The sequence below is a fragment of the Thamnophis sirtalis genome, unplaced genomic scaffold (genome assembly GCF_051295495.1).
Source record: "Thamnophis sirtalis isolate CommonGarterSnake01/CBP01778 unplaced genomic scaffold, rThaSir2_p1.2 scaffold_5, whole genome shotgun sequence".
Lineage (NCBI taxonomy): Eukaryota > Metazoa > Chordata > Lepidosauria > Squamata > Natricidae > Thamnophis > Thamnophis sirtalis.
This window is the reverse complement of record NW_028261385.1, coordinates 18,247,997-18,266,938: the sequence shown is the minus strand read 5'-3', so window position 1 is coordinate 18,266,938 and position 18,942 is coordinate 18,247,997. Positions and strand designations below refer to the sequence as shown.

General features: G+C 43.0%; 2 protein-coding genes across 3 annotated transcripts in view; one reads left to right on the top strand and one right to left on the bottom strand.

Annotated features, from left to right (window-relative positions):
- The window catches only part of MALT1 (MALT1 paracaspase), a 57,188-nt gene extending 56,603 nt beyond the window's left edge, over positions 1 to 585 (bottom strand). The window contains exon 1 of one of the 2 annotated variants that reach the window (XM_087715365.1): positions 374 to 585. In XM_087715365.1, coding sequence (XP_087571491.1) covers positions 374 to 534 — 161 coding nt within the window. In that variant the 5' untranslated portion in view covers positions 535 to 585. The remainder of the gene's footprint in view (positions 1 to 373) is intronic. The other variant, XM_087715366.1, reaches the window with a different exon arrangement.
- An 8,714-nt stretch (positions 586 to 9,299) lies between these two features.
- The window catches only part of ALPK2 (alpha kinase 2), an 89,886-nt gene continuing 80,243 nt past the window's right edge, over positions 9,300 to 18,942 (top strand). The window contains exon 1 of the mRNA XM_087715364.1: positions 9,300 to 9,358. The gene's annotated coding sequence lies outside the window, so the exon portion shown is untranslated. The remainder of the gene's footprint in view (positions 9,359 to 18,942) is intronic.

The window sequence follows — 18,942 nt, the reverse complement described above, 5'->3', positions numbered from 1 at the left end:
AAGAAAAAAACCCCTTTATATAAAAATAAATATGAGTTGGTTGCTAAGCGGCTGTATTTTGATCCCATGACCTCAGACACAACACGGGGATGCTATCACATAACCTGGGGATGTTACATTGGCCTGTACGTGTGAAAACTGGGTGGTGAGTTTACTCTGAGCGGTCACTAAACTCTACTGTTGTAAGTCGAGGACTACCGGTGTCCAGACACGCCTCCTTTCGCCTCCCAGCGGCCAGAGACGGCGCACTCCTCTCCCCAAGAAAGGGGAGCCCTGTGGTCACCGAAGGACCAGGTCTCCCTTCAGGGGATCCCTCTCTCCGTTCGCCTCCCGGGGGATCCACCCTCCCGCTCTCCCTGCCGAGCTTTCTCACCTCAGCCGGACTCCGCCGCGGCTCCCAGACAGCTGCGCCAAATCCCGCCAGCCTTTGCCCGGAGGGGCGCGATCCAACAGGTGGCTGAGACTCCTTAGCAGGCGCTCCCCCAGACGGTGGATCAGCAGCTGGACGACCGGCAGCGGCGACGCCGACGCCATCCCGACAAGAGCGAAGCGAAGCCCGGCAAACCCCCCGGACGGCTCTGGCAGGCAGGGAAAGCGAAAGGGAAGGGGAAGTGGTGCCGCCGCCTTCGCCGCTTCAGAGGCGGGGTCGAAGGCGAGGCGGAGGAAGAGGCGCAGGCGGGGAATGTCCCGCGTAGCAGGAAGCCCTAGGGCGGCGGCGGCAGAGGGTCTACGGGGCTGCGTGGGAGCCCCGCCGCGCCTAAGAGAGGGGGAAACTTGGAAAGTTCGGGACAGATTCGGCGATCTTTGCCTGTTTTCCGAACCTAGGCAGGGCCAGGCTTGGTTATTATTAGAACAGGATGGGATGGGACGGGATGGGATGGGACGGGACGGAACGGGACAAAATAGAATAGGATGGGATGGGATGGGACGGGACAGAAGGGGACAGAACAGAATAGAATAGGATGGGATGGGACAGAACGGGACAGAACGGGACAGAATAGGATGGGATGGGAACAGGACAGAACAGAATAGGATGGGATGGGATGGGACGGGACAGAAGTGGACAGAACGGGACAGAACAGGATGGGATGGGATGGGACAGAATAGAATGGGATGGGACGGGACAGAAGGGGACAGAACGGGACAGAACAGAATAGGATGGGATGGGATGGGACAGAAGGGGATAGAACGGGACAGAACAGAATAGGATGGGATGGGAACAGGACAGAACAGAATAGGATGGGATGGGAACAGGACAGAACAGAATAGGATGGGATGGGACGGGACAGAAGTGGACAGAACGGGACAGAACAGGATGGGATGGGATGGGACAGAATAGAATAGGATGGGATGGGACAGAACAGAACAAAATAGAATAGGATGGGATGGGACAGAACGGGACAGAAAAGAATAGAATAGGATGGGATGGGACAGAAGGGGACGGGACAGAACAGAATAGGATGGGATAGGATGGGACAGAAGGGAACGGGATGGGATGGGATGGGATGGGACAGAACAGAGTAGAATAGAATTCTTTATTGGCCAAGTGTGATTGGACCCACAAGGAATTTGTCTTTGGTGCATATGCTCTCAGTGCACATAAAAACACAAGAGACATTTGACAGGAATCATAAGGTACAGCGCTCTTTCTTCAAGCCAACAAACAGCTGAAATTTGTATTTATGAATTACTGAAACCACACATTTTAACTGTTTTCAGAGGTTTACAGGGGTTCATGAAAACATCAGCAGTTCACTGGCTTGAGGAAGAATTCCACCCATCCTTTTTTGTAATAAATATAGAATTCTTTATTGGCCAAGTGTGATTGGACACACAAGGAATTTGTCTTTGGTGCATATGCTCTCAGTGCACATAAAAAGACAAGATACATTCGTCAGGAATCATCAGGTACAACACTTAATGATAGTCATACGGTACAAATAAGCAATCAGGAAACAATATCAATATAAATCTTAAGGATACAAGCAACAAAGTTACAGTCCTGTAGTCATAAATGGGAGGAGATCGGTGATAGGAACGATGAGAAGACTAATAGTAATAGTAATGCAGCCTTAGTGAATGATTTGACAGTATTGAGGGAAATATTTGTTTAGCAGAGTGATGGTGTTCGGGGAAAAAAACTGTTCTTGTGTGCAGTGCTCTATAGCGTCGTTTTGAGGGTGGGAGTTGAAACACTTTATGTCGGGGATGCGAGGGGTCTGTAAACATTTTCACAGCCCTCTTTTTTGCTTCTTTTTATGACTTGGATGGGAGACCACTAGGAAATTGCCAAGGTTGCAGACTACACTGGGAAGTGCAAGGCGGCTCGCAGGTAAAGGGACAACTCACTGCAGGGCAATTGACACTTGATCAAGACACACAATTCCCACTCGTAATCAATTTTTCATCCTGCCAAGGCTCTCGCTCCGTTCTTCCCATTATGTTCAATACCTTGGAGAGCCATCTGGTTTTCAAAAAGCATTTTTGTCTGTATGTATTCCAACATCACTGTATTTCATGTCTAAAATTATACCATTTGACCTGCAGTCTCCTTTTGCTGTTACGGGACTGTTTTATGGCTTCCTATTCAGAACACACATGGGACGCGGTGGCTCAGTGGCTAAGACGCTGAGCTTGTCAGCAGTTCAGCAGTTCGAATCCTTAGCGCCGTGTAACGGTGTGATCTCGTTACTTGTCCCAGCTTCTGCCAATTTAAAAAGGCAAGTAGAAAAATAAGGACCACCTTTGTTGGGAAGGTAACAGTGTTCCATGCGCCTTCTGCATTTAGTCATGCCGTCCACATGACCATGGAGACATCTTCGGACAGCGCTGGCTCTTCAGCTTTGAGATGAGCACCGCCCCCTAGAGTCGGGAACTACTAGCACATATGTGCGAGGGGAACCGTTACCTTTTATCTTATTTAGAACACATGGGGACATTATTTCACTATTGGGTAGTTCTCTACCCACAGTTGGGATCAGAATTTGTTGCTAACTAAAGCAATTGTTAAGTGAGTCTCACCCAATTTTTACAGCCTCCAAAGTTTGATCCAGGTTTTAAGGCTGTTCTGGAAGGCCAGAGGATCGGGATGGATCTCATCTCAAGGGACACCTATTCCAAAGGATGGGAGCCATGCAGGGGTGGGTTCCTGCCAGTTCTAACTTCTTCTATAGAAGAGGTTCCACAAATCTACAGTGCCATTTAGAACCAGTTTCAGCTCCCCGCCCCCGCCACTCCATTCTATTCTATTCTATTCTATTCTATTCTACCCTATTCTATTCTATTCTATTCTACTCCACTCCACTCTATTCTATCCTATTCTGTTCTATTCCATTCTATTCCATTCCATTCCATTCCATATTTCTATTCTATTCTATTCCATTCCATTCCATATTTCTATTCTATTCCATTCCATTCCATATTTCTATTCTATTCCATTCCACTCCACTCCACTCCACTCCACTCTATTCTATTCTATTCTACCCTATTCTATTCTACTCCACTCCACTCTATTCTACCCTTTTTTTGTTCTATTCCATTCTATTCTATTCTATTCTATTCTACTCTATTCTATTCTCTCTAGCTGGGAATTTAACCAGTGTATGAATAATTGTTCTTAGACCAGTAATACATTTCTTTTTTTAATGTAAGCTTAATCAGAGGATAAAATATTTTAAATGTGATTATATCGATTGCTGTAGCTTTTTTACATAAAAGAATTCTCTTTTTTGGCACTGGTTTATCTGCACAGCGAGATACCTTTTGCAAAATGGCACCCGGAGTCCCTCCAAATGGACCATTCCCGATTCCACAGATAAAAGGCATAGGGCAGCTTTTCTAGTTTTCTCTTTTTACTGGTTTTTTCCCCCCTCCTGCCTATATGTTAAGAATAAAGGCTGAAGACCCAAGAGGGCGCTAGGGAAAGGATGCGAATAGAAGACAGTATCAGCTGGATCATATATACCTTTAAAGTTCTTTTAATGAGGCAGGAGAATTGCCCAATAACCATCTTGCCTGGAAACACAATTAGCTTTGCAGTAAACCCAGTTAAGTTTCCATAACTTGAAAATTGTTTATGTAACTTTATTGCAAGATAGGTTGGGCAATAAATGTTTACATATTGTTTATATTAGTTCCAGACATCTGTAGACTATTAAAATCTGAGTTTTAAATTTGTAGGCGTTTGGAGAGGCTGTTCTATCGATTACGCCTTCCTATGAAAGTATTGCTTTGTTGTGGCAGGCTATTTTCATTTCTGCTGAATAACTAAGCCGATGTGTTTTAGAATGAATTTTAAAACATTCCTTCTCGTAAGATAGGCCCTTCTGGGTGTCCTTATTGAATGAGGTAGAAGAGATTTCTTCAGCCCTGTTCCAAGAAAGCTAATAACAGCATTAGGGAGAAAGATTGTGAGAAAAGTTACACAACCTCAAAACACTATTTTCTTATTGTAGAAAAACTAACATTTGGGGTTTTTTTTCCACTTCAGGGTCAAATTTCCCCCAAGTACAGGTAGTCCTCGATTTACGAGCACAATTGAACCCAAAATTAATGGTGTTAATTGAGACATTTGTTAAGTGAGTTTTGCCCCATTTCACCATTCTTGCCACAGTTGTTAAGTGAATCTGTTCTGACCTAGGCTTCCTAAGAGCATGAAGCAAACTCCTTGTCCCAACAAAAACTCCTTTTATTAATTTATTGTTGAAATCTGCTCATTCACATCCAACAAAGTCTTTCAAGGGAGGATTTACAGTCACAGACCTTATCTGGCTTGGAGAGCTGCCAGGCCGATATTCTGCAAAACTTGGCAAGGAGTCTCAGAATCATGAGCCAATGAAGCAAACTAATTGTCTCCTGCAAACTCCACTCCCCTTTCTCTCCTCTTTTATTTCCTCTGGGAGGGGCTATTCATCCTCCACTTATGGCCTTACTCCCAAGTTGACCCCTGTTCTTTAGCTGTTCCCTTCATCTGGCAACTGTGTGCATGCGCACACTGGGAACAGGCTCCAGCTGTTCATCTGCCTCACTGATGTTTGACTCTAAAGGCAGCTGATAACTGGCATATGGCTCAGTCCCCCTCTCTGCCTCCGACACAGAGCCCTCATCAGAGCCTTCCCCAGACTCCAGGACTGGCCCATGTTCCTCCCCAACCTCCTCACTGTTCGAATCTGCTGCCAGCTCTGCTGGCTGCTGGCAGGCTACAACAGAATCAATGCAATTGATAAATTAGTAACCTGGTTGTTTAAGTAAAAATAGCTTCCCCATTGACTTTGCTTGTCAGAAGGTCACAAAAGGAGATCACATGACCTTGAGACACAGCAATGGTCATAAATATGAACCAGCTACCAAGCATCTGATCACATGATCATGAGGATGCTGGAAATGTAATTATGAAAAACGGTCATAAGTCACTATTTTCACTGCCGTTGTGACTTTGAGCAGTCACTAAATGATCTGTTGTAAGTTGAGGACTTCCTGTTTTATTGGTTAGACAATAGGATGGGTGTAGCATCAGTGCCATGCAATGAGAACAAGCCTAACAGCTGCAAAACCTAATCTTAGCCAACTAGCTGATAACCATCAAGAATGGTAAGATTGTGAAGTTGGCCCAACAACAGCTATATATGAATCTCAGTCAAACTATGATTGTATATCATATGTTTGTTCCTATATTTGTTTGTTTGTTCCTCTTGCCCTGTAGGAGGTTAAAACCCACCCCTCTCCTAGAAATATGAAATATCCTGGGAAATATTGATAAGGCAGAATATTATATTTCCCTGGATAAGAAATGGAGAAACATGTTTTTTAGGCAGGAAGCAGACTCACTCTTAGTAGCCCCCACCTTTGTCAATGGGCCATTAAAAAGACTGGACAAGTCTATTCTACATAACAAAGATCTCCCCCCAGTTCGAGAGTGATGGGATTAAGGCATGATAGTATTAGCCCTTTACCCATCTCACCACAGGGCACCTGGGAAGAAGCAATGCTCAACCAAACATGGACTCACAGCCTACAGAGCTGCCCATATATGGCCCCATGCCAGTCTCACAACCAATCAGAATACAAGATCAAGATCAAAGCCCAGAGAGGGCATAAAACAAGGGACTTTCCGCATCTAGCTCTCTTTTTCTGCTTTACCTAACATTTGAAAGCATGTGATCCCCCTTTCCTGTTCAGGAACTGAAACCATGTGATCCTGTCCACCATTAAAACCATCTTTCCAAGCAGTCTCCATGTCTCCAGTGTCTTTTTCCCCACTTGGAACTGAACTCAGAAGGACATTTCTTCCAACAGCTCTTTGGAGCGTCAGATACCCCAAGCTGAGATTCACTCCCACTTCTCTGATCTTGAAAAGATCCTACTCTCCCCAGGTGCATCTTGTGCCCTTCCTCCTGATCTTCTCATTGCAAATTATGTTGCATCACACAATCAGCAGAGGCTCAGGTTGTATCTGGCATTCAAAGGACACCTATTGAGTCCTTCTCAAAGTTCTGGGATAGGCAGATGTGGATGTTTGATGGTGTTAGATCAGTGGCCTCCAACCTTTTGGGTGCCAGGGACCGGTTCTGTGGAGGGCATTTTTTCCATGGATTGGGGAGAGGGGGCATGGTTTTGTGTGCTGCCTGGATGGTGCTTCACTTGCTGGCACAGGTGGGTTCCTGGAGAGCTGCGGGCCAGTGTTGATCCATGGCCCAGGGATTGAGAGCCCCTGCCTTAGAGGTATTGTCATAACTAAGCATGGCTGCCTTTTGTAGTTGACTGATCGTGATATGGTCAATGCAGTGGTGGGATTCAGCCAGTTAGCACCTATTTGGGAGAATCGGTTGTTAACTGTCTAAGCAGTTTGGAGAACCAGTTGTTGGAAGAAATCTCATTTTGTTTTTTTCCACTTTACAGGACTTGTAAAGTTGATTTCACCCCTGTTACTAACTTAACTACAGTGATTCACTTAACAACTGTGGCAAGAAAGGTCATAAAATTGGGCAAAATTCACTTAGTATGGTCTCACTTAGCAATACTTGGTGTTAAAGTGACCTGATGAAGCATGTTATGTGAACCAGCCATTGTTCCCATTAGAAGTCAATCACTATAATTGGATTAACCCAGCATAGTGAGTAACATAACAATAGTTGAAAAGAAAAAAGTATGGTTCATTGATATTGCAATACCTGGAGATGCACAAATTGAAGATAAACAGCAAGAAAAAATCACAAAGTACCGGGATTTGCAAATTGAAATTGAGCGACTGTGGAAAAAGAAATCATGTGTTGTCCCGATTGTAATTGGAGTCCTTGGAGCAATACCCAAAGGGCTACCTCGCTATTTGGAAATTTTAAATTTATCAGACTTGAACATTCTGATTCTACAAAAAACCACCCTACTTGGAACAGCTTATATCCTCCGACGTTACCTTAACAGTTCCTAGGTCTTTGGTTAGGACTCGAGCTGTTGAGCTATCAGCCAGCCCCAAAGATTGTGAATCTCACCAAAGATTAACAACAACAACACCAATAACAACAACAACAACAAAACAACAACAACAACTCCGCCGTTGCCGGTCCCAAGCCCGGATGTGAAAGGAGGAGGGTTGGGGTCAGGTTGGCAATTGGCCCCATAAAAAAACCCCACCAACCCATATAATATGGTGAAAGAAACGAATACAAATTTTATACCGCATCGGTCGTCGTGCGCGTTAACAAGGGCCACGGCGGATGTTGGGGTCCCTGGACATCCGTCGACAACCATTAACTGGTTCGTTTCCAAGATGGATCCCGATTCAATTGTTGAAAACACTGCATTAACCATTTTCATGATAGGGGGCAAAATTTTCTTAGGCACAGTTTTTAGTGATGGTAAATGTTGCCTTTCCTCATTAAGCAGAAAATGCTCCATGATCTTATCCTTCAATTCTTTTTGTTTTTGAGTTAGTTCATCAGTTGGTTCAGTGATAACTGGTTCTGGTGGTGGTGGCGTTATTTCCTCCCCGAGAGCTTCTTCTGGGAGTTCTACTATAATGTCTTTAGTTGTGTCTTGAATATCAGTTATTTCCCCTTGTGATATTGTTTTTTTGGTTTTGCAATTTGCCTGAATTTCCTCAAGTTCAACTTCACTAAACACTTTATTCTGTATAATAAATCACCTTTGATCTGCTAGTCGTTGTTCACTAACATTTGAATCTGGATATTGTTCTTTCCATAATTCATATATTCGCTTTAAATAACGTCTTTTTTCTGGCTCTGAGTTGTAGTAACAGGCCATTATGGCACGGTTTTCATCTGCACTATATTTTTGTCGTTTTGTTGGCTGGTCCACTTGTAGCCCACTTGTCGACGGATGTCCAGGGACCCCAACATCCGCCACGGCCTTGTTAACCTGCGCGACGACCGATGCGGTATAAAATTTGTATTCGTTTCTTTCACCATATTGTATTGGGTTGGCGGGGTTTTTTTATGGGGCCAGTTGCCAACCTGACCCCAACCCTCCTCCTTTCTCATCCGGGCTTGGGACCAGCAATGGCGGAGTTGTTGTTGTTGTTATTGTTGTTGTTGTTGTTATTATTATTGTTGTTGTTATTATTGTTGTTGTTATTATTATTATTATTTGTTTTAATGTTTACTGGCTTTTAATGTTTCCAAGCCACCCAAAGTCACCCTAGGCATGTTGGGCAGCATACAAATCTAATAAATAGATATGTTGTATTTTACTGCTCTATACATTTTCCAAATTATTCCTTGTCTCTGCATTGTCTCAACAGATTCTCCAAACGCTCACCCAGATTTCCCTGCTGGTCTCTTTAAAGATTTACGAGTGTATTCATAGCTGCTGGTAGCAGTTAAGACCCTCTCACTTCCTGAATTAGCAGTATTTCCCATTGATCCCTCTCCTCCTCCTCCTCCTCCTCAAACTTTTCTAAATAAAATGTGAGGCCCAACATAGGCAACCAGAGATGCGGAAGGAATTAATGGTTTTCCATTGCTATTCAAGAAATCAGATATGGAAAACACATATATGAATTAAATTACTTGAGTCCAAAAAATTAATAATGCTTAACAGATTTTCTTCTTTTTTTAAAAAAATGGTGTGTTTTTTTTTTTTTTAAATTGAATAAGGAAAGATGTTATATAAAGGGATGGACTTAAAGAATCCGATCAAGTTCTCCTCAGGATGGATCACCTGCTGTGTTGTGATTAAATCGTCTACCCTTTACGACATGCAGTGACATGATCGCACCCGGCAAAACAACATTGATACTTTCAGCCTTCTTGGCTAGGAGTGAGAATTATTTACAACTTGTCAAAGAGGAATAGTACAGCAAAAGAACGAACCACACATGCCCTTCTACCAACACCGTTCCAAAGTAAGTAAGTGTGTGTGTTCATTTACCATTTCATTTAGCAGAAAGGTTGTGGGTCTGTTGTGTAGCTGAATGGGATTTCTCTGTTTAGTTATAATGAAGTTTGAAGGGCTGTTTATTTGTCTCATATTAAAATATACTATAGTTAACCATCCTTGTTATTAATTACATAATCTATGGTAAATGACCTAGGTTTTCTTTTAGGGTTTTGAAATATTTTCATAATGGCGTTCCAAAAATAGTATCATTAAATCCTCATATGCCGAATAAAAGTAATTTTGGGGAGGGGGGAGAACAACATCATCCTTTGTAAACAATGACTATGATTTCCACAACTGTGGTTATGTATTAATAACCTTGAAAACATCCTTCGCCTTTTGTATACGCCATCCTATAAAATACCTAAAATTGACGAGATTTTGTTAATGTGCATTTCTGGATATACATTGCATTTGTGCAAAATGTAGGCTGAAAAGAAACCACACATGTTGAATGCATCGTATATAGTTACAAGATGCGGATTTAAAAATAGACTAGGATGGGATCAGCATGTCTCTGTGCCTGACTAGAGTCCATTAGCTCCCCTTAAATTAAATTACACACAAGGATATTTCTTCTATTTAAGTTATTATCTGCCTTCCACTCAGTGTTGGCTCATGGACTAATGCTTGCAGCTTTCTTGGCAAGATTTTCAGAAGTGGTTTTCCACGGCCTCCTTCCTAGGGCTGAGAGAAAGAGGCCCCAGGCCACCCAAGGCAAGATTAGAACTCTTCTTCTCACAGTTTATAACTTTAACCACTATAATAAACTGGCTCTCATGTATGTGTCTACGAGTATATCAGTATATATGTGGTGTCTGTCTCTATATGTATTTATGCATGCATGTGTGTGTGTATGTGGTGTCTCTGTGTGTAATATGTATGTATGTATGTATGTATGTATGTATGTATGTATGTGTCTGTCTGTCTGTCTATCTATCTATCTATCTATCTATCTATCTATCTATCTATCTATCTATCTATCATCATCATCTACCCTATATCTTTATCTCTATCTCTATCTAATCTACCTACCTACCTACTCTATATTTATATGTATCTATATCTAATCTATAATAACTCTCTATCTCTATCTACTCACTCTATCTATCTCTGTCTGTCTATCTATCTATCTATCTATCTATCTATCTATCTATCTATCTATCATCTACCTACCTACCTACCTACCTACCTACCTACCTACCTATCATCCATCTATCTATCTATCTATCTATCTATCTATCTATCTATCTATCTATCTATCTATCATCTACCTACCTACCTATCCATCTATCATCTACCCTATATCTCTATCTCTATCTAATCTACCTACCTACCTACCTACTCTATATCTATATGTATCTATATCTAATCTATCTATAATAACTCTCTGTCTCTATCTACTCACTCTGTCTGTCTGACTGTCTGTCTGTCTGTCTCTGTCTGTCTATCTATCATCTACCTACCTACCTACCTACCTACCTACCTACCTACCTACCTACCTACCTACCTACCTATCATCTATCCTATATCTCTATCTCTATCTAATCTACCTACCTACCTACCTACCTACCTACCTACCTACCTACTCTATATCTATATGTATCTATATCTAATCTATCTATAATAACTCTCTATCTCTATCTACTCACTCTATCTCTGTCTATCTGTCTGTCTATCTCTATATCTCTATATCTCTATATCTCTATATCTCTATATCTCTATATCTCTATATCTCTATATCTCTATATCTCTATATCTATCTATCTATCTATCTATCTATCTATCTATCTATCTATCTATCTATCTATCTATCTATCTATCTATCTACCTACCTACCTACCTACCTACCTACCTACCTACCTACCTACCTACCTACCTATCTATCTATCTACCGGTATCTCTCTATCTATCTTCTATATCTATGTACATCTATCTATATCAAATATATATGTTGGTGTCTGCATGTATGTGTATATATATTTGCAAGTGTGTGTGTGTGTGTGTGTGTGTGTGTGTGTGTGTGTGTGTAGTTGCAAATAACCAATGCTTTTCAAAAACATTTGTTGTAATGCTTCTCAAGTTCAATAATTTTAAAAAGTACAGATAGGATAGTTAGTACTATACTTCTTTCAGAAAGCAGCACTTAAATATGCAATTTTTAAAAAAAGTTTTTTGCATCAGGACTCTAGGTTCTTCAAGGTAGTGTCCCCAGCAGTTTCTATATATCATTTATTGGTTCAGTGTGTTCTGTAATAAACTCCCCTCTCATTCTTCAGTTACTCAAGCTTTCCCTTCGATCTTTTCCTTCCAAGATTAGATTAGATCTCCTGTTCCTTTTTCTGACATGGTATGGATTCCATCTCAATTGCTCAGTCGCCTCCAGCTCTTTGAGACCCCCATGGACCATAGCCAACACTTGTCCTCCAGGGTTGAGTTCATTTAGGACTGAGTAATAAAATAGTATGTTTTAATTCACTCCAATATGCCTGGTGATGTTGGAAAATGCTATTAGCCATTAAATGAGGGAAGGGGTCCTGTTTTTCCTAAACCTTGTCAAATACTTTTAAAACTTGCTACTTCAAGAACTGACCTATCTGGATCATTCAGCCAAAATGGGGATGCTAAAAATAGTCCCCCCACTAGGGGACAATTTACCTCCAGAGAATTCAATAGCACTCTCTATAACTTGTTTTGAGGGACGCGGTGGCTCAGTGGCTAAGATGCTGTGCTTGTTGATCAGAAAGGTCGGCAGTTTCGAATCCCTAGTGCCGCGTAACGGAGTGAGCTCCCATTACTTGTCTCAGCTTCTGCCAACCTAGCAGTTCGAAAGCACATAAAAATGCAAGTAGAAAAATAGGGACCACCTTTGGTGGGGAGGTAACAGAGTTCTGTGTGCTTTCTGCGTTTAGTCATGCCGGCCACATGATCACAGAGACGTCTTTGGACAGTGCTGGCTCTTTGGCTTTGAAACGGAGATGAGCACTGCCCCCTAGAGCCAGAAACAACTAGCACATATGTGCAAGGGGAACTTTTACTTTTACCTTTATAACTTGTTTCTCAAAGGGTTGTGTAAGCAGAGCTCTCCTCTTACTCTGTTGTAATGAAGAATGAAGGAAGATGGATTTATTGGAGGTGAGTTTTGTTTTAATGATTTTATGCAAGGGTGTCAGCAGAGGCTCAAGGAAGCCAGCTGTGAATGTATGATCAAAGTCGCATCCCTTTTTATGTGCATCCTGCACAATAAGACACATGGAAAGGGTGTGGGGCTTCCTTTCAACAGTTGTGGGTGCCATCTTCATCTTTTGACCCCACGCCAGGAGTGGGTTTCTCGCCCCGTTCCAACCGGTTCGGTTGGAACGGGGCCGGCGGCATCCTCGCGCACGCATGCGTACTAGCGTCTGTGCGATGCTTCAGCTGCTCCTGGAGGATCGCGCAGGCGCTGTATGCGTCCTGCGCATTCGTGGAAGCGCAGAACTCGTCAAAACCGGGTAAGGAGTGCGGGCGCGCGGGTGGGCCCTTCGCCGTTCCCGGAAGTTACTTACTTCCGGGTTCGCCGACCAACCGGTTCGCAGGGACCGCCGCGAACCCGTTGAAACCCACCCCTGCCCCACGCACTACTCCCAATTTCACATTCAGCTTTTCTAAACCATCAGGTACCTTTGCAATCACAATAGCAATAGCACTTAGATTTATACACCACTTCAGAGTGTTTTACAGCCCTCCCTAAGCAGTTTACAGAGGCAGCATATTGCCTGGGTCCGCATTTTAACAACCTCAGAAGGTAGAATGTGAATGATGTGTGGTTTTGTTTTATTTTTATTTTTTTATAGTTTTCTTATGAATGATGTATATTGAAGATGGCATTTAATTTCATTGTATGAGGTGCAATGACAATAAAATAAAGTTACATTAACTTAATGGAAGGCTGAGCCAACCTTGAGCTGGTCAGAATCGAACTCCTGGCAATGAGCAGAGTTACTGCATTGCAACCTTTGTGCCACCACAGCTCTTGTAATAGCAATACGTACGTATGTACATACGTACATACGTACATACATACATACATACATACATACATACATACAAACATAATCTTCAAAGATAAATAATTGCCCTTAATTTCCAGAAATGTATAATTCCCTGTATGATTCTCCATTCAGACTTTTCAAAAAGGCCGATGAATCCATTTCTATCCTGAACAAATATTAATTGCAGCTAATTGATTCCTAACTGTCCCAACGATCATTTAGGGTTTTTTTTTAGTTACACTAGAAACTGTAACCTTGGATGTGACAATATAATTTTTAAAAGACTAAACAACCTGCCAAATCATTGGCAGGTCAAATCTCACCACAGGTGTTATGGGCTGGACTGGGCTTGTGCATCACAATAAATCATGCTTTACTTAATCATGTTAGCTGAACAAACCATGGTTGATTGAATTCACACCTCACACTGAGCCCCCCCCCCCATCCCCCGGGGTCATGATTTACAAGCTGTGACAGCTGTGTGCGATCTGTGGATCCGTCCACTAGATGGCGGCGTTTGGTGACGCCGGCTTCTCCCCACCTTACAGATAATAATACAGAAACATCTGTCATAGGAAGTGTGCCTAGGCGCATATAATATTACCTTATTTTGCTGGCCGCTAAAAGAATGACGGTGCCTTGTCCAAAGCACATTCAAAGAACAATGGATAAATGCGGCCTGTCCTTTTGAATAGCTGTGCAAGGGCATTTGAAGGAGAAAAGGCTTCCCCCCACCCTTTCTTTAAGCACACCAGAGTGAAAAGAATAAGGAGCGTGCACAAACCAACCCAGTGTAAATGAGCACATAAAGGCTTGAACGATTGGGTGCAGCTGCCAGACCTTGATTAAAATAACAGGTGGTGCAAAGCCCAAACCAGCATGCCTGGTTTTTAATGCTCTTCTCTTTGAGTTTCCCAGGTTCTAGAAAGCATGGGGGACTTAACTTTCCTCTGTACCACCTCCACCGATCAAAACCATTGCATGGCTGTATTATTACAGCCTGCAGGAAGTTAAAACCCACCCACCCCCTGCTAGAAAATGAAATATCTTAGGAAGTATTAAAAGGGCAGAATATTTCCTCTAAAAGGGAGGCAGAAACTCAGCTCCCCCCCCCACCTTTGTCAATGGGCCATTAAGGCCTGAGCCAGTCTATTCTACATAACAAAGATCTACCCCCTTCCGGCAGACCCATCTAGCAAACAGAAACTCACCACAAGGCACCTGGGAAAATAACCTCAGCCAGCAAGGCAAACAAGCTTGGGTCTCAAAACAGCCTACAAAGTTAGCTAAGACCACCCCCCTGGGAGTCTGACAACCAATCAGAATGCATTTCTTACACAGGAACAGGAAGCTCTGGGGTGGGACCCAGAGACGGCATAAAACCAGGGCACTCTCAGCATCTCCCCCCACCCCACTTTTCTGCTCAGTGATCCTGTCCACCATTAAGCCATCTTTCCAATCAGCCTCCATATTTCCAGTGTCTTTCCCCCCCACTTGGAACGGAACCCAGATGCACATTTCTTCCAACAAGCCCTTTGGTCTTTTTACATCAGATCCAAGTTCTTGGTTACTATTATTCACTCCACCCCAGAGGTGGGTTCCTACCGGTTTGGAACAGTTGGATGGAACCGGTAGTGGTTTGGCGGCGTGGTGTGGGTTCCTGGAACCGGCAGCCACCCAGGCCTGCCACGCCCCCAAACTGGTTCTGTGCATGCACAGAGCAATTTTTATTACACTGCGCATGTGCGCATAGTGCACCTCAAGCGCATGCAAAGCGCACACATGTGACGTGGCCACGAACAAACCAGCAGTAGTGACTGCCGGAATTCACCCCTGCCCCACCCCACCCCTTTTAAACAGGTTATTAGTCATTCTTTTGTTTTAAAGAGAACCAAGTAAAGAAATTGGTGCTCTTTTGGTAACAGTATTTGCTTTTTTGAAAGAAGGAAAGAAAAGAGCCTTGCTTTAGAACAGTGTTTCTCAACCTTAGCAACTTGAAGATGTCCGGACTTCAACTCCCAGAATTCCCCAGCCAGCGAATGCTGGCTGGGGAATTCTGGGAGTTGAAGTCCGGACATCTTCAAGTTGCCAAGGTTGAGAAACACTGCTTTAGAAAACCCCACCCCTGCTGATGTGGTTATTTAAATCACAGGATATTCATCATCTTTAGCACTGGCTTCTCCATGCATTTTAAAGTTTTTTCCTGTGCCTGTTCAAATTCCTCATCCCGTGAGTCTGATTTAGCTTTCAGCCTAGCTACATTTTATATTAGAAGTAGATAATGTGGTGCGCATATTTTCCTTCCTTTGGGCCTACAGGTCCCTCTGCTTTATCAGACTTTTAATTATCATTTTTAAAAAAACATTAAAATTAATAGGAAGGTTTAAAATCAAGCGCTGCGAAGTACAATGCTAATCTCTAGCAAGATTCACAAGAAAGTCATGTGCATGTGTGTGTGTGTGAAGTTTTTTTGTTTTTAAACATACACCAATATCATTGCATGGACAGGGTGGCGTCAGAGCAATGTTCATTTTATTACAAAACCAATATTAATACAGATAAACATTACTACATTAAACAAACGAACAGAGTCAAGGGTTGTTATATATTGATTTCAGCGCATATTCTGTCATTTTTCAATTCATCAATGTTTACTACATCCTTTTAATAGTCGTAACACTGTTCTTGGGCATATCTAATATCATCCTTTTTCAAAATCTAATCTTAACCTCTAACATTCACTTTCAATATGTTATACAAAATGATATATAACAATATTCCCACAACTTCCGAAGGGAACTTCTGTTCCATGGGTTGATTGTTCTCACTGTTAGAAAATTCCTCCTTGTTTCTAGGTTGAATCTCTCCTTGTTCAGTTTCCATCCATTATAGCAATAGCAATAGCAGTTAGACTTATATACCGCTTCATAGGGCTTTCAGCCCTCTCTAAGCGGTTTACAGAGTCAGCATATTGCCCCCAACAACAATCCGGGTCCTCATTTTACCCACCTCGGAAGGATGGAAGGCTGAGTCAACCCTGAGCCGGTGAGATTTGAACAGCCGAACTGCAGAACTGCAGTCAGCTGAAGTAGCCTGCAGTGCTGCATTTAACCACTGCGCCACCTCGGCTCTTTCCTTGTCTGGCCTTCAGGTGCCTTGAAAATAGCTTGACCCCCTCCTCTCTCTGGCAGCCCCTCAAATATTGGAAGACTGCTATCGTGCCACCCTTAGTGCTTCTTTTCATTAAACCAGACATACCCAGTTCCTGCAATCTTTCTTCATATGTTTTAGCCTCCAGTCCCCTAATCATCTTTCTTGCTCTTCTCTGCACTCTTGCCAGAGTCTCAATATCTTTTTTACATCGTGGCAATCAAAACCGGATACTGTATTCTAGTTGTGGCCTTATTAAGGCTTTATAGAGTAGTATTCTTCCATTAAACAATATCATTATTGGATCCAGGAGTAACTGGCTCACTCATAGGGTCACTCACATCTATCAAGTGAGTGGCCATGTTGACTTTGTCTAAATCAACAAATGGTGATAGAGACCACTCTGCATAGCTTTAAGAGAAGCTTCACAGATTCACAGAGATGGCTATTAATTATGTTGCCACCAATCTGAGAAGTGACAAGTGACCAAACAAATATTAGAGACCGTGAATGTGGAGGAAGCATTTTGACATTTGTATGGATATCTAATTGGTCACTTGGAGTAACATGTTGCTGACTAACTCTTTGGAGTGTCCAAATACATTTTTCCTTAGGGTCCTCTGAGGAAACAGGCTTAAGATAGAACAGTTAAGACTTTAGAACTGGAGAAAGTAATCACAGGCATATACATAGGTGGTTTCCTTGGCAACTTTAAGCCTGGCGGACTTCAACTCCCAGATTTCCCCAGACAGAGTTGAAGTCCACCAGGCTTAAAATCACCAAGGTTGGAGACCCCTGTTATAGAATCATCCAACTATTGCAAAATAATTGCAATAAGAACAGATATTTGAGGACAGCATAAGTCACTAATATGGAAGTGTTTACAAGATGGATTTGTAATGTTATTGTTTATAATTCATCCATTATCTGGGTTCTCGTAACAGTGAGCAGGCTGGATCCGTACAATATCCAATATTAAAGACATTAAAAAAACCCAACATTATCCCAGGTTAAAATAGCAATAGCAATAGCAGTTAGACTTATATACCGCTTCATAGGGCTTTCAGCCCTCTCTAAGCGGTTTACAGAGTCAGCATATCGCCCCCACAGTCTGGGTCCTCATTTCACCCACCTCGGAAGGATGGAAGGCTGAGTCAACCTTGAGCCGGTGAGATTACAACCGTTGAACTGCAGATAACAGTCAGTTGAAGTGGCCTGCAGTACTGCACCCTAACCACTGCGCCACCTCGGCTCTTCAAATGCATATAGGTAGTCCTTAACTTACAACAATTAATCTAGTGGCCATTCAAAGTTACAACAGTACTGAAAAAAAAGTGACTTAGGATAACCTGTTCCACACGCGTGATTATTGCAGTCTCCCCGTAGTCCCCGTGATGAAAATTGAAGTGCTTGGCACGTGACTGTGGGACGCTGCAACCATCATAAATATGAGTCAGTTACTCATATTTATGACGGTTGCAGCGTCCCACAGTCACGTGTTTTGGGACCTTCTGAGGAGCAAAGTCAATTGGGAAGCCAGAGTCTCTTACCAACCACTGGTGCAATTCAGCCGGTTCTATCCAGGCGAAAGGTGGCGGGAGGCTCCGCCCACCAACCCGGGCATCATCACATTCTGTTTTTGACACTGCGCATGCACGTAAGGTCCTGCGCATGTGCAGAGGTGGCACATGAGAGCAAAGCCAGCGGGCATGTGTATGCGCACTCACATTGGCGAACTGGTAGCAAAGGTAAGTTGATTTCACCCCTGTTACTAACTTAACTACAGTGATTCACTTAACAACTGTGGCAAGAAAGGTCATAAAATCAAGCAAAATTCACTTAGTACCGTCCCATTTAGCAATACTTGGTGTTAAAGTGACCCGATGAAGCATGTTATGTGAACCAGCCATTGTTCCCGTTAGGGGTCAATCACTATAATTGGATTAACCCAGCATAGTGATACCAAACAAATTCCATTATGGGTTAGATCCATGATGGCGAACCTATGGCACGTGTGCCACAGGTGGCACGCGGAGCCATTTGTTAGGACATGCGAGGCGTTGCCCTGTCAGCTCCAGTGCGCAGGGGCACCCTGGCCAGCTGACTTCAGCCTTCTTTTAAGGCCATTTTCCTGAAGGCTCTGAAGGACAAAAATGGCCCTACGAGCAGACCGGATGACGCTTGGCAGCTGACATGTATTTATCCTGGTTGCAATGCTCTGGGCCAGTGGTGGGTTTCAAATTTTTTTTAGAACCTCTTCTGTAGGTGTGGCCTGCTTTGTGGGAGTGGTTTGCCGGCCATGTGACTGGGTGGGAGTGGCTTGCTGGCCATGTGACTGAGTGGGAGTGGCTTGGCAGTCATGTGACCG